Raw genomic sequence first — 16,400 nt, 5'->3', positions numbered from 1 at the left:
CAAAACTTGAATGAAATGTTCAAAACTAGCCTTGTAACCAAACAATTTGTGTTATACTCTCTACTTATTTTTTTATTCAGTATGAAGTATAGTGGAAGATAATTTTAACGTATTAAAATTAAATGCGATAATGTAATTTTTTTTTTACATTATTAGTTGATTTTGACTTGTTATGGAAGATTGTTTTCCATATTATAAGATTACTAATTAATGATTGTCTAAGGAATTACCGGCAATTACCTTTTTAAATATTTTTTTACACCTTTATTTCATAGAGTATATATATATATTTAATTATAGTCAAAAGTAGATGGATAAATTTAGATATTTTTTACAAAGTTTATCCCACGTGGAATCCACATATTTCATGATGGTTCTTTGCTTCACGATTTGAAGCTTATGGTACGGAATTTTAGTCCATTTAGTTAGTGGATTCTAAGTTAATAACTTATACACATTTAATATATTTTTTAAGATAAATACAGCGTTTCGACTAAAGTTGTTATATTCCAGCTATGTTAACGATTATGAATTACCTATAATATAGGATAAAAGTAAGATATTTTGTATAATAGAAAAGTAAATTTACACCATTTTCCCAAAAAAGAAAATAAGAAAGTGATGATGTAAAAGGGAAAAAAATTGCTCCATTATTTCCAAGTAGGACTGAACACACAGAACTAATTAAAAGAGGGCCTACACGAACCGCGCGCAGCCATGAACGTAAAACAGTATTAGTTTCAAACACAACACACAAAAAACAAAAAAAAGAACTTTTCCCTCTCCTCCGCCATTAGCGGTAGAGGAAAAAATAGGAGGCAGAGAAAGAGAGAAAATAGGAAGAGAAGTGACGGATATAGAGAGAGAGAAAGGAAAGGCCAGAGAGTTTTAATTACTTTATTTTCTTCCTCTTATATCCCATCCATTTATTATTAGACCCTTTCCATCTTCTTCTCCAGGCGGCATCTTTTGCCGCCGGAAAGAAAATATACAACAAAGAAACCAAAACACCATTCCCTTTTGTATCCAGCTTTGGTGCCCCGTTTCCCATTTTTCATTTTCTTTATTTTTTCTTCTCTCTTCCCTCTCCTGCATTACCTTTGATTTGGTACTATTCTTCTTCCCCTATGTTTCTTTATTTCCCGTTTGTGTAGTCTATATAACGAGCCGTATTCATAATTTAAATTTGACGCAGTAAACATTTAATGTTCTTAGCACTAAACTCATATATTCATGTACTTTCTAAAATTATGAGTTAAGAATGTAATATAATCAGTCAACCCTTTGTTCTAAAAGGTCACCCGGGGTTCGCGTGAACTCAATAGATTTTGTCCAAACTTTGTATCAGTATTAAGAAATTTGTGCATTCAATTATAGTTATATACTTATAAACTTGAGATAAATGTAAGAACCCATAAATTTAAAATCGTGGATCCGCGTGTACATTTGTTTTTTGTGGTGTGAACATGTGATTTGGTCTTTTTCATTAAGTAGTCATCTCCAAAATTCTCTCCCGAGTTTGAGGGGATTTCTCGCCGTTTGGACAACTTTTAAATAAAGTCTTTTAAAGAAGTGTGCAAATGGAAAAGTGTTTTGGTAAATGTGTGTTTTTGTTAGAGAGACTTGACTATTTTTGCGCGTCAAATTTGAAAACACTTCTTCGGAAAACAGAATTTCTAGAAAACACTTTAAAAACACGTTTTTTTTATATTTGAAAATATTTTCAAAAGACATATAAGGAACTAGAGGAAATACCATATATGATTTGTTCTGGGTCCATGGGGTGTAAAGATTTCTCATTTGTTATTCTTTAGGTATGTATTTTCCTGCTTTTCTGCAGCCACTGATCATTCATTGCATTTGCAGCCAAGTCTGATAAAGAATTAAGGGATTTAATAGCTTTCATTGCCGTAATTACTGGAGTATATGTTTTAACCTGTTAATTTTATGCAGTTTCACCTATGGAGAAACCGAGAACTCCCTTGAAGGGAGTCATTGATGATCTTAAAGGAAGGATAACATGCTACAAACGCGACTGGCTTGACTCATGTGGTACAGGCGTCAGGTATTTACAATATTTGTATCTTATGTTTGAGCTGAAAACTTACCCATTGGTGAAAATATTGGTTTTCTTGTGTAAATGAATTTTTAGGATACTGGCTCCAACAGCATACATTTTCTTTGCTTCTGCTCTTCCTGTGATTGCTTTCGGAGAACAATTGAGTAGAGAAACAGGTCCGTTGTGCTAATCTTTTCGCCTATTTCGCATATGCTATAATCATGTACTGTGCGTTGGATTAAATTGTTGGTATATTGATATTTTTTGCATATGACAGATGGAGCAATGAGTACAGTTGAAACTCTTGCTTCTACTGCTATCTGTGGAATCATTCACTCAATATTTGGTGGACAGCCTCTCTTGATTTTAGGAGTTGCAGAGCCGACGATTATCATGTATACCTACTTGTACAGTTTTGTGAAGGACAGACCAGACATGGGGCCAAAGCTGTTTGTCGCCTGGGCAGGATGGTATAGAATCTACTTTTTTCTCCAAAAAAGGATGTAACAAGAGTTTCATTGGTTTACCAGATACATAAATGTTACTAATTCATGTGTTTGACAGGGTTTGTGTCTGGACCGCGTTGATGTTGTTCCTTCTTGCTATATTCAATGCGTGCAATATCATACCTAGGTTTACGAGGCTCGCAGGGGAACTCTTTGGCATGTTAATCACGGTTCTTTTCCTCCAAGAGGCTATTAAGGTACTTATTCTTGTTTTCCTCTCTTTGGAGTATTCTGTTAGCTACTGTTATTAAATATAATGCAGAAGTAGGAAAAAAGAAACAAGAAAGACCACAAAGAATTATCATTTAAAACTAGAAGAAATCTTATACTGATACCTTTGTTCTTCGAGTCACAGGGAGTAGTGAGTGAATTTTCTATTCCGAAAGGGGAAAATCCGGAACTAGAGGAGTTCCACTTTCAATGGCTCTACACAAATGGGTTACTGGCAGTTATTTTCTCATTTGGGGTTCTTTTAACTTCTCTTAAAAGTAGAGGAGCTAGATCATGGCGTTATGGTACAGGTATGTGATTATATCTGCTTTATTGAAGGGTGGACTTGGAGGTCTTTTAAATTCAAACTTAGTCATTCATACATCAACTATTATGAACAGGTTGGATGCGAAGTTTTATTGCCGACTACGGGGTTCCCCTTATGGTTGTGTTGTGGACAGCAATGTCTTTTGGTGTTCCTGGAAAAATTCCCTCTGAAGTTCCTAGGAGGCTCTTTTGTCCTCTCCCTTGGGAGCCTAAATCATTATACCACTGGACTGTGATCAAGGTACTCTAAATTTCACTGTGATACCCTCATTCATCTAGGATGTTATGTCGCACTCCTCTTGGGTTCTGGACTGCCTCTATATACTGTTCGGAGCAATATCTTGCTCCTTTAGTTGAGGTCTCATAAAAGGGGATCTTGTAAAATAAACAGAAATATTGGTACTTATTATCAAAATCCACTGTTTTTATATATGTTCTTACATCGGATTGGCAAACATGACATTCTTCACCAAAAGGCTTTTGAAAGTGAGTCATACAGATTAGCTTGTGGCACATGAACTTTCTCTTATTGTAATTCAGAAGTCAGTATTATACAAGGCAAGATATTGTTAGGCACTTCTTTGTGTATTCTCTAAGAGAAACTTGCGAACCAAAATTACCGCAAAATTTTATATACTTTTATTAAGTTGTGAAAATTCCTATCCTGTCTAATTTAGTTTATGCACTGAATTGCAGGACATGGCAAGGGTCCCAGTGTTGTATATCTTTTCCGCCTTCATTCCAGCTCTTATGATAGCTGGTCTATACTTTTTTGATCACAGTGTTGCTGCACAAATGGCACAACAGAAGGAGTTCAATCTTAAAAACCCATCTGCTTACCATTACGATTTATTTTTGCTTGGAGTGATGGTATATATCTTCAGAACTCTTTCTATTTTAGAGATATAGGCTTAAATTCACTTATGCAGGTCTGTTACTCTGGTTCATTCTTCATCTTGAATTTGTGATTGCAGACGTTGATATGCGGATTACTTGGAATTCCCCCTTCAAATGGGGTACTTCCACAATCACCAATGCATACAAGAAGCCTCGCTGTACTTAAGAGACAGGTAGGTAATGCAATAATAAGTTCTATGCTTATTCTTTTCTGCATGATGAATAGTCCTACTAAGACTATTTGGTCCCTCATTTTCAGTTAATCCGAAAGAAAATGGTGAAAAGTGCAAAGGAAGGTATTAAGCAGAATGCCACAAAATCAGAGATATATGGGAAGATGCATGCCGTCTTCGTTGAGATGGATGCTACATCAAAGGTAAGTGCTGGAATAAGTGTTGCCAATTAAGAGTGCATAGGTCAATGTCCATATGAATTTTTTCATTTATAAGATATTTGTTTATTAAGTTTCAATATCTCCAACTAGTTTGGTATTGAGACAGTTGTTTTATAAGAAACTTGTTTATATTATGCAGCGCACAGCAGATAAGGAGTTGGAGAACTTGAAGGCAGCTGTATTGAAACATGACGATGGAGAAGATGGAGCAGACGAAAATTTTGACCCTGAGAAGCACATTGATGCCCACTTGCCTGTCCGAGTAAATGAGCAAAGAGTTAGCAACTTCTTGCAATCACTACTTGTGGGATGTTGTGTGTTCGCTATACCTGTGATCAGGAGGATACCTACTTCAGTCCTTTGGGGATATTTCGCCTACATGGCGATCGACAGTCTCCCCGGCAATCAATTTTGGGAGAGGGTGCTGCTGCTTTTTATTCCTTCTGGTAGAAGATTCAAGTAAGTCATGAATAACTGTTCCTCAAAAATATCGGTCAAGCTCACATGTAGGAGTTTAGAAGTTGTTACATACCTAAGTAGGCTAGCCTACCACCCTGAAAATTCTCGTTCTTCTTGTTAAGTTTTTATTAAAACTGAGAAATAGAGTTTCAGAAAAGTGAAATGTAAAGCATTGGAATCCTGAAGCATCTTTTTATTGTTGTCTTCATTTTATGGATGACCACGTCATTGTTACATACATTTGATTTATTCACTGGTGGTTATTGATTGGTTAAATCATTTCGTGATGGTTCTTTTGGCAGGGTCTTTGAAGGGCTCCATGCCTCGTATGTCGAGTTGGTCCCATTCAAATTCATTGTCAAGTTTACAGCGCTCCAATTCCTGTATTTCTTAATTTGTTTTGGAGTAACATGGATACCTATCGCTGGAATACTATTCCCTTTGCCTTTCTTCCTTCTCATAAGTATAAGAGAGCATGTTCTTCCCAAGTTTTTCCCACCCGAGTATCTTAAGGAATTAGATGCAGCTGAGTACGACGAAATTGCTGGTTGTCCAAAGGTAAATTATTTTTCCTACCTTTCCTGCATCTTCCTGTGTAAGTGTAATTGCTAATTCATGCAGGTGGGGTTTTTATGTGCTTTTATGCACATTTAATTTTTTTTATTTTTGCTCTAATTGTATTCTTCTTAATACTTAATGCTTCATCTTATTTGTATTCTGCGTGATAAGAAGGAAGGCACACAAGCAATCAATTTGTTTTCTTATTATGACCATCTTTTGTTGCACTCATCTGTAATATACATTGTTTCCTTGGCATATATTATATGCATTAAATTCAGCAATTTTTTTACCACTTCTCCTACGTAGTACAAACAAGTGGAGTGTTTTTCGGATGAAAACTTTGAGGATCTCTTAGGATACCGGTTTTCACAAGGGTTAATGTATCTATGTGCAGGAGAGAGAGATACCTGATGAAGAAAATGATGATTTCTCTGATGCTGAGATATTGGATGAGATGACAACACATAGAGGTGAACTAAAACACAGATCTGTCAGCTTCACCGAAAGGCAACATCAGGTAAAGGGCTTGCCAAATCGTCCAACATTTGCAGTTTCCTTTTTATTACATTGCGAAAATATAGATAATAACCCCATTTTTATGTCAGGTTTATCCGCACGAGGCTTCTGGAATGTAATGGCAGCTGATACATTGATGTAAATGTAATGCATTGTGATTCTCAACCAAAGTACACTTCCGGGAAGGTCATTAATTTTCACAAATCCTCTCGGTTGTTGTGGAAAATGTGCAATAGAAAATACACATGAAAAGAAAGAAGAGAGTAGAAAAGAGCAGGAGATGGAGATTTTTTTTAAAAGAAAGAAAAGCAACAAGAGATATTCTATACAAACTTTTAATTTTCTTTCATAGCACAGAAGCTACAGTAATATAGAAGTTTGATGCTGATTGAAAAATGTGAATAATTCTTGATGCTTTTTTGTGTTATTATTTCATTTTGGGCAAACGTTAAGATGTAGATGCTTTTGTTGTTATACAAATGGGTCATTTGGGAATCTGATAATTTATCTTCTAAAACTAGTTGATATTCTAACACATCTGAAAATATATCAATAAAAGGTATTTAGATCTCACGATTGACAGAAAACATGTGGGGGTTAGCAACTTAGCATATCATATCACTGCTTTAGAGGGAGGTTAAAACCATCTGAAAGCTCAATGATTTTCATAGTTGTATTTGCATATCAGGTGTATGCTCGTCTCCACATATACATGTCTTTTTTATCTTAGTTTTCAAAGTATTTATGCTATTCTCAAATCATATGATTGTTTCTCAAAAACGAGCATTTAGGGGTAAGGTCCAAAGCCTAAAAGCACTGTTATGGATGGCATCACAAATTAGTCAATGAGCAAATTTGGATTTTGGGCCAAAGTCAAATGTGAAATCAGTGATTCAATCCATGACGTATCTAGGTTACCTATAGTTTCATTAGTCCACTATTAGATTCAACTCAAATCGCTAAATTTTCCATTTGGGATTTTGGACAAAACTCATAAATTCCTATGGTTTAAACTTGGTTTGAATGCTGAGCCATGTATAGAGTCACATATATTTTGGTGCTAGATGATGATGATAATAACGCCCAATGCTGCAATTACACAACCCCTGGCTATGATTGAAGCAAAATACTGTGAGCCTGGGCCAATATTGTGATCTTAAAGCAATTCCTGCAAATGACTATATGTGAATGAGGATTTCCACTATGCGGTAATTACGTATCTATCTTCTATTATCCAAAATGATGAGCAAAAAAAGTAGAGGTTTTCCTCTTGTTCAGTCCAGGCTCATTCCAACCAGAGGTAATCCAACATATAGAGTCAGTGAGTTCAAAATGAGTTATGGTATAATATGTACACATTTTAATCTTTTTGCATACGTATACATAGTTCGAGCAAAAAATAATGGGTTTGGTTTAACCCGCCCTAGATTAGTCGCTAACTTCACTTTGTAATTTTTGTCAATTCTTCAGTTACAATACCAAGTATGCATTCCATGAGAATAAGCTCAAAATCAATCAGATTCATTTCTGAAACATCATTGTTTCATATGATGAGCTATCTTTAATTTTCTGAAGTACCATCACCAGCAAGAACTAAATGATCTCCATCTCTTATCACAGCAATGTCTTCAATAAGTGCTCCATCTTCAGTTAGTACTTTCGTCAGAGAGATACCAAATTTCTGACCACCAATATCAAGTAGCTCTTGAACTGAATTCGGCACAAGCACAACCCTTCCACCTATATCACCTTTCTCTGGACAACTGATGGTTATTCTCTCTGGAATTCTTGCATTTGCAATTTTAGTTGAAGAATAACTAAGGTCACCTCCTCCTGCCAAGTTCCCATAATGCACAATTAATTTCAAACATAATCGATTCAAGAATGGGATCTACCTTGAAGTATTATAAGATTCAGAAAACTTCTAACCAAAATCCTCCCAAAACTTTATCAAGCTGAGACCCACTAGGAGGTAAAAGTGGTGTATAACTAAAAGATTATTCTGTAACATAGATGTATAGTTGACCATCTTTATGACTAATTTGGATATGATGAAAGTGGTTAGTTGTAATCCTAGTTGTTATTTAGATGGCTCCATGCTGAATCCTATACCTATTATTATGGATAAGAAAATTTCCCAAATATTGGGAGATGTACTTATGAACTAGTGATGATTCAAAATTTAAAGCTGTACTCACCTTCATGGTGTCTCTGGCATGCTGACATAAATCCCATCAGTGAATTCTGATAGAAACTAGCCCTTCTCCTCAATCTGCCGTTAGACGAGCCATTGTCTCTAGCTAGTGATGCTGTTTCCAGAGGAGTTGAGAGGCGAATCATGGGGTCGCTCTGATACTTCTTAAGGTAAGGAGCACCAGGCATTTCAAGAGGAGAGACATTGGCTTCTTTATTACTACTCGGTTGCATCAAGTTGAAAAGCTCCTTTATCTCTTCGTGGCCCTGATATTCAGCCAATGCTCTTGGTGTCCAACCATGAACATCTGGTTTATCAATGTCAGTTCCTTGTTCCAGTAGGTATTTAACTATTTCCACATTCTCCTCAGAAATAGCAGTGTGCATTGCTGTCATGCCTAGGCTGTTAAGAAGGGTGACATCACCTCCACACTTGATGATCTCCTTAAGCAAGTCTAGGCTGCCTTGCTCCACCGCAAAGCAAGCAAACTGACCTACATCTCCTGAAGATATCTTTGCGCCGTTGTCCACAAGCAATTTAATTGCAGCTTCATGCTTCCCCACCATTGCATCCCACAATGGAACATTTCCTTCAGAATCTGCTTTCATGACATAAATTAGCTGTTTATCAGAAAGAAAAAGTGACATAATCTTAAGTTGAATTTATAATACAGTTGCAAATTCAGGAGTGATGTTCTACAGAAAAATGCGCAGGCGCTAGTGCTTAAAATTTCTAAATAGAGAACTATCAAGATCACAGCTGGGTATATAAATTGGAGGAGGGCAGATGTAAATAATTTATATTAAAGGAAGCAAAGGATAAAACTGCCTCTTAGATGCTCAGTTGAGGTCATTGGAATAATTGAATGCAAATGCATTCTAATGGTTCGTGTTAACTTTGTAAACTAGTAATATATCCATAATTTTCCAAACACAAAGTATGATTTTCCAAAAGAAACAGACCATGCAGTTTCCTTTGTGGTATAGAAATGGAAAGAGTACCTTTTCTATTTGGATCTGCTCCAAAGTCGAGAAGTAGAAGAATACATTCTACATTTCCATTTGAAGCTGCTATATGCTGTATCATAATATGCATAATGATCTCCAAACATAAATATTATTTAGGTCAAGTGTTAAATGAGAAATAGAGAGGAGTCATACCAATGCTGTACGTCCGTTGCTATCAGATTCATTAGGATCGGTACCCCTTTTAAGCAATTGGCGCAACAAAAGATCATCTCCTCTGTTTGCTGCAAAACATAAGCTGAGAGGTATGTCCATTCTTCCCTGAGCCAACATGTGTTCTATATCTGCTAATACTGCTGTCATCATTGGGTCCCTTCGCTCTTTCAAATGCTGCACCCAGAAAGATCATTGTTTAAAGCTAGAATAGCATCCGCGCATCAAAATAATACTCCAGATCTTCTATTCTAGTTGAGATAAAGCTGATATAGGTGAAAAATCTTCGCCAAGACACTTTCATAAGAAAAAAATTCTTGCTCTTGAGATTCCAAAAATAAATTCAAGCAAAGACTGCAACACGATGAAAAATATCGAATTCCACTCGCAGCTGAGTATTATCACAGAAGTCAAAGTCGTGACAACTTGGTAACTATATCAAAGGACTATACAATGAAAGGCTCAGGAGAAATGGAAGTTAAATGTTTTCTATAGCCATAAAAAATTACTAGCAACCTGTTTTCTACATTAGCATATATGGGAGTATTTAAACAGCCTCCTAGATAACATTAAAAGAGTCTATTCACCTGAAGGAGATTGTTCATGATTATTGTCCCATCTCCTATATTTGCTTTAACGATGTTGAAAAAAGAAGTACGATCCAAACGTAGCAGTTGGGATGTTCTTTTGGTTCGAACGGTAAAAAGTTGAGGTCTATAGCAAAGGACACCTACTTCTCCACAAACGTCCCCTGCCTTTAACTCGCCAATTACCTACATAAAAATTATCCACCAAATAAGCATTGAAGCTCAGGACAGCAGTAATGGTTTAAGTCCTAAGCTAGAGAAACTTACCTGTTCCATCCCATTCCTGTGTGAAATAAGTTCCTGTAAGGAAGATGTGATTATTAAGAGATTCACTTACAGCAATAAAATGAACAAAGAAAATAATAGATGATATGCCTGTTTAACAGCAAAAAATTGAAGAGTAAAAGTGGATCGACCAGCGGAAATTTTTTGTGAGTAGTATATATTCGAAATTTTTCGTTTTCAAGGAAAGTGAACAGAAGATATCATGGTTCCTTGACTTGAGCTTGGCTATTGTGATAAATCAATAGCAGAATGAAGATCTGGGAGAATTATGAGTTGTTATATTTTACTGCATTCTTTTCTTTTGCTTTCCGTTCCTTTCCAGAAGAAGAATAGAGGGAGAGCAATAAAGAGCTCCTTACCATTGCTCCAGTTACCAGAATATAAAAATCTGTCGGTGCTTCATTTTGCAAAATGACATCCTCTCTTGGGGGGAAATACTCGGCTTTCATCTCAGCAACCTGTACAGTATAAAATCACGGAGAAGAAACCAAATCCTATTAGTATTATTAAGGAAATTACTAGAACAACTGAACAACATTTTGTTATAGATAAAAGAGTATTGACCAGTAGGGTGAAATTTAATGAAGTCTTAAGACCAACGGGAATTACCAGTTGAAAAAGTAAGTCATTTGATACACCATGGAATAAGTACACCTTATCCACAAGTGAATAAAACAGATAATGTGAAATGCTAGATCGAATAGCTTTGGGTAGTGTTTCAAGAGTTTCTTGCTGCTGTAGACCTTCCGAGTCTGTTCTGTACCTCAAACACAAGTGAGATAGCATCTGATCTTGAAGGCGAACCGGCAAATTATTCCTTTGTGCAAAGCTTGAAGCAGCTTGAATAGTATCCCTCTGTGCAGCAAAACAATCATCAGAGATAAATCCTTTTGAAAGAACGTCAGAAATTGTTACAAACTTATGCTAGCAAGACAGGAAAGTGTCACTGATTTCTAGAAATGCTTTTCCAATTAATGCGGGAGATTCAAAGTACTAGGGCAACAATAAAATACGTTCTATAAAGAGAACTGGTAACAATTTCATCATCTAAGCCTATGCTGGATGCAACATCTGTGAAAAGGATTCACGACTTAAAATTAGTGAATGATGAAATGAAATTTAGGCACAGTGTGAAATGATATCACTGTAAATATAGGTTTAATACAAATGAACAAACATTGTGAAAATTGCATCTCTATCCTGAAAGGATAATAAATACTCTACTACTAGTAATTTCAGTTAAATCAGACCAAGGAGTTTAAAGAGAGAATCTACTCACAAATTTCCTAGTCTTACTGGTTCCATGGACAACCAAGTTGGTCATGTTTCCAATAAGATAAGCAGTCAACCCGAGGTCGAATAGCATGTAAATCATGGTGAATATCATTTCCTCTGTAGCAACAGCATGCAGATCCCCATAGCCAGTTGTTGTAAGCGTAGTAATGGACCAATATATACACATTACGTAGAGATCCCAGATGCTCCTGTCATGGAAATTTCCCATGGCAAGTGAAAGCCATGTTTTAGTTGGGTCTTTTTTCCGAGCAGCAAGAAGATAGTAGAAACAGCCAGCACAATGAACTGCGAAAAGAGTCACCTGAAAAAAATATCCAAAGTGTGTTATGGTAAAGTAAATTGCCATTCAGGTACTTTACAAGCAAATACCACTTATTGCTTGAAGGACTTACACATATAAGCTTCAGAACTCGAACCCCAAAGTAACTGAACTTCCTGTTTTTCTCCAATCTACAGCGAAAGAACAGCATATTGTCAGCTATTTATCTTGAAACCTAATCGCCATATTTATTGCTAAAGTAAGATTTTTTTTGAAACATAAGTAACAACAATTGAGCTTATCTTCTTCACCCACACTATTATAACAGTGTGGAATGCGAGTAGACTTGAAACAGAATAATTCACAATGTGTTAGACCAAAAAATCCCATAGAGCAAGATAACAAGACTAACATAGAAAGTTGAATATGCAAATCAATTGCTAAAAGAAGCACCATGAGGTAAGACAGTACTCCTAGTATTTAAAACATATAAGTATGCAATTCATTCTTTCTTATATTACAGTGGACCAACAAAGAGAGATTTAGGCATTGATCAACAAATCTGACATGGAAATTTAAGTAGCTCTGCAAATAAAGAGGAGCTTTAAGCATCTTGCCTCGCAAACATGGCACTGGCTCTTCTAAGACGCCAGAGACGAAGCATACTGAAGTATCCATATGATTGAAAAGAGTGGGGCAATGCTTTCCGAACAAGTTCCGAGGGGACAGTGGATATCACATCAAAAACAAACCCCGATCTCGTATACCTCCAAGCGATCAACTTTGGGTCATCAATTATACTGTAAGTTGATTTATCAAGATAGGCAACAAAGAATGTCAGGATAATGTCAAAGGCAAAAAATCCATTAACTACGTTATCTATGATGGCAATAGGTCCTCGAGGTCTGTCTAGAAATCCAAACTGAAAAGGCGACGCCCATGCTGTGTAGAACACGAGAAGCACCAGAAATGCATCCCAAGCCCTACATTATAATTTCAGTTAAGACATATAGGCTTAAATCACCAAAATTCTAAAAAAAATACAAGCATATATTCAGAGCACAACTTTATATTTGCTTTTGAAATAACATAATACCTCTGTACTTGGCCTGATTTAATTTAAAATGCTCAAGTTGATCAATTGGACTCGTTTCACAACATTATTTTGTTATTTGTTCAGAACAACGTTTATAGATTTAACAAGTACATAAATTACACTATTAATTAACTGCAAGTTTGGAATTAAAAGAACACTAAATTAAAGGCTCCAATCACTATACAAGAAATTCAAGAAAGGTGGAATATGAGAAAAATTAAGGAAGAGAATGGCATTGCCAATTGCATTAATGTAACAACAAAATCATCTACAATTCAAACATAAAAAGTGGAATTTCACCATTACACAACCCATTGAGAGAAAAATAAAACAGTAAGCAACATTAATAATTTGTCCACGTACAAACACATGCAAAAGAACGAATTGTAAAATTTTCCCACGTGAATGAAAAGTATTAGGAATAATAAACAAACCTGTAACGAGGATTGGAGGGGGAGATAATGTAGCGACGGAGTTTAATTCTGCGATTACTATGATGGGCGCCAAGAGAAGGAAGAATTCCACTAGTAATACTATAGTGGGAGCTTTTATCATCTATATAATTATCTCTTTCTATTTCCTTCTCATTAATGCATCCACACATCTTTTCTGCCCATTTTTCTTTGCCCATTCTCACACTACAACATTGGCGGCTGTGTTGTTATCTATATATTCTTCTTTGCCAGACCACCACCGGCCGCCGGGCTCTTCCACCGCCTTTAATTTTCTGGGTTTTTTATTAGATTGCCGTCATCTTTTTCTTTTGTTCATTGGTATATATATTTGTGTTTATTGAAGTTACATTCTTCTCCAATTCCCTTCAGGAATGGGACATACGATTAAAAAAAAATTCTCCCGAGTCATGTTCTGATTCCTCATTTCTCTCTCTTCTTTCGTTTAGCCGTTCCTCCTGAAATTCAGTTTTTGTACTTAAGAAGGTTTGGGCTTCTTCACCCTTTTTATATTTTAATAAAGTTTTTTCGACTAATATAATTAATGAACATATATTTTTGTCTTAATTTTATCACTTAACCATAATAAATTAATATAATCTCAGTTTGCGCATTAATTTTTACATGAGAAAAAGGGAGCAATGAGAATTGAATCACATTAGATTATATACATTGGTGATATTGGGATTGCATGATATTTAGTTGTTGTAACTAAAAGAAAAGGAAAATACTTAAATACCCCTTGTAAATATTTAGAGTTATATTCCAAAATTTTGATCAAAAATCTATTATTTAGGCTAAAGTTTAAGTTTATCCTTAAGATGTGTTAACGCAAAACATCCTTCATTTTAAAGGTTTTGATACTTTAGCATGCTTGGCCAAGTTTTTAAAATCTGCTTATTTGAGAAGTATTTTTTTCAAAAGTACTTTTGGTGAAAATAAGTTTGTGTTTGGCTAACAATTTGAAAAGTACTTTTGAGCAGCAATTAGTATTTGGTCAAGCTTTTAAAAAGTGCTTCTAAGTATATTTTTTTCAAAAGGAATTTTTAATAAAGTGCTTCTGGGGAGAAACTACTTTTTTATACTTCTACTCAAAAGCACTTTTTTTCCTTCAAAACGCTTGGCCAAACACCTTAACTTTGAAAAAAAAAAAAGTACTTTTGACCAAGAAAAAAGCTTGGCCAAACAAGCTATTACAGTCCAAAATAATAATTTGTTAATTATCTCTAGTTTCTTCTTTTGCTACTCGTATCTTCCTTTCTCCATTCTTTAAAACCTAGACCTTTGGATATTAGTTCACACCAAGACATACCCATAGCTCAAATGGGTGATTGAATTAGGTCAGTAGCAAATTTGGTCTTACCCCTGAGTAGGACGAGTCAGCTCGTTACAGAAAAACAGAAAGCACAATAAGCGTTTGAAAGATGCTGCATGCACATGCGCTAGTCTCTTGTTAGACTTTGGATGAGTTCAAGTGTCTATCTGGTCACTCCATAAGTTTATATGTCTATTTTGCAAAACGTGACAAGTTTAAGGGGCTATCTAAGGTTTTGGCCTAAATAAATCCCTCTTCTCATTTTTTTCGCCCCTTTATATATATTTAACTAAATAAAATAAAATATAATGAAAGTATTTTATAAAAATATTTAAAATTATTTCTCTATTTAAATAATACTAATTTTAAAATAAATCTTACTACTATTTTTAAAAAATTGATACTTGACATTGTTTGAAATATTGGTCAAATGCAATCAGTTTATCAAATATTTAAATAATCATCTCATATGAATAAACCAAGCATAAACTGTTTTCTAAAACATACATTTTAAAAGTATTATTTTTGTTATGAAAATATTATATTGTGGATGTCCATTTATTACTCTGATGTAGATAATCCTCCTGAAGAAGATTATTCATTTAGTACTCCATTGAAATTTATCTCCAAGCAACTCAATGAAATGACTTGGAGCAGGTTCTTATTAAACAGGCAGGTTGCGATCAGCTCATGCAGACAACTTACAAGCAGCTCAAGAAAAGCCTCGCAGCTGCTTCCTTCTTCTATAAATAGAGGAGATTTCAGCTCATTATATACATTAGTTTGAAGTTGAATAATATATCAATCTCTCTTTATACTTGACTTCAGTTTATTTACTTTGCAGTTTTTATTTTATAACACATTATCAGCACGAGACTCTGTCATTTGAGCACTTACTTCGAATTTACTTTAGGTAAGGCGACGATCTTACTCTGTGGTTAGATCTTGTTCATTCTAAGCATCATAAGGCAGATTATATCCTTAAGATGATGAGTTTTTCTTCTTGACAGTAATGATGTAGATATCACTTACATCTGGAGTGGCCAAATTTATGTAAAGTAATTTGAGCCTTTTATTTATATTTGATTTAATATCTTATCATCACTTGATTGGCTATGTGCTACATATACAATACCTATTTTGGTTTTTGTTTTCTTCCTAATTATCTTAATAAAGGATTACAAAGTGTATAACATTGTTAGATTTACTTAAACTCTAGCAGAGTTTATAAGAAATATATGATTACCAATAGTGGTAATATTTCCTAAGTCTCGTTATGACTTAACTTCATGGTTCGCTTGAACTCAGCAGAATACGGCCACCAGAAACGGTTATGTTTCGTACATCTCATTGTAACTAAATTTGTTAACCACCAAAAGTGGTATATACCTATGACAATCAGAAGTGGTAATTTGGGCTTGCTATAGTTACAATGAAGATAAGTTAGAGAAAATTTCTCTATATTATATGCATACCTCGATTTGCTCCTGAAGTAGCAAATATATTAAAAAAGGGGTAATACGATTGAAAGTGAATGAATAAATACCACAACTCACCTCCTGAAGAGGTAGAATAACAAAGGATATAAATGTTATTTTGTGGTATGAAGATTATTGTTGCATGTACCAGTCGTACGCCAGAACATCACAATTTCTACGATAACCACATTGATATATTATGGTTAATTGTTATTAACTAACCCGAAGAAAATAGCAACTCATTTATCTTTCCATGAAGGATGTAATGACTATGTGATTGCCGCTTTGATATAAAATACTCAGATGTTAATGGTGTTTCTCCCTGAAGGTG

General features: G+C 35.0%; 2 protein-coding genes across 2 annotated transcripts; one reads left to right on the top strand and one right to left on the bottom strand.

Moving 5' to 3' along the window:
• Positions 1 to 817: 817 nt before the first annotated feature.
• On the top strand, positions 818 to 6,220 carry LOC104113011 (probable boron transporter 7). Its single transcript, XM_009623079.4, has 14 exons — positions 818 to 1,108; positions 1,954 to 2,065; positions 2,153 to 2,235; positions 2,337 to 2,529; positions 2,624 to 2,762; positions 2,921 to 3,086; positions 3,177 to 3,343; positions 3,799 to 3,972; positions 4,077 to 4,172; positions 4,259 to 4,375; positions 4,533 to 4,852; positions 5,155 to 5,410; positions 5,808 to 5,930; positions 6,019 to 6,220. The coding sequence occupies exons 2-14, from the start codon at positions 1,962 to 1,964 to the stop codon at positions 6,046 to 6,048; spliced, it is 1,968 nt and encodes a 655-aa protein (XP_009621374.1). The 5' UTR covers positions 818 to 1,108; positions 1,954 to 1,961; the 3' UTR covers positions 6,049 to 6,220.
• A 1,067-nt stretch (positions 6,221 to 7,287) lies between these two features.
• Positions 7,288 to 13,676, bottom strand: LOC104113012 (potassium channel AKT1-like). Its single transcript, XM_009623081.4, has 12 exons — positions 13,259 to 13,676; positions 12,346 to 12,711; positions 11,862 to 11,919; positions 11,453 to 11,770; positions 10,783 to 11,028; positions 10,533 to 10,631; positions 10,156 to 10,188; positions 9,889 to 10,074; positions 9,284 to 9,478; positions 9,125 to 9,200; positions 8,128 to 8,721; positions 7,288 to 7,762 (listed from the first exon to the last, which is right to left on the bottom strand). Exons 1-12 carry the CDS (start codon positions 13,453 to 13,455, stop codon positions 7,491 to 7,493), a joined length of 2,640 nt encoding a protein of 879 aa, XP_009621376.1. The 5' UTR covers positions 13,456 to 13,676; the 3' UTR covers positions 7,288 to 7,490.
• Positions 13,677 to 16,400: the final 2,724 nt, after the last annotated feature.

The sequence above is a fragment of the Nicotiana tomentosiformis genome, chromosome 8 (assembly GCF_000390325.3).
Source record: "Nicotiana tomentosiformis chromosome 8, ASM39032v3, whole genome shotgun sequence".
NCBI classification, from domain to species: domain Eukaryota; kingdom Viridiplantae; phylum Streptophyta; class Magnoliopsida; order Solanales; family Solanaceae; genus Nicotiana; species Nicotiana tomentosiformis.
This window is presented reverse-complemented; position numbering and strand designations above follow the sequence as displayed.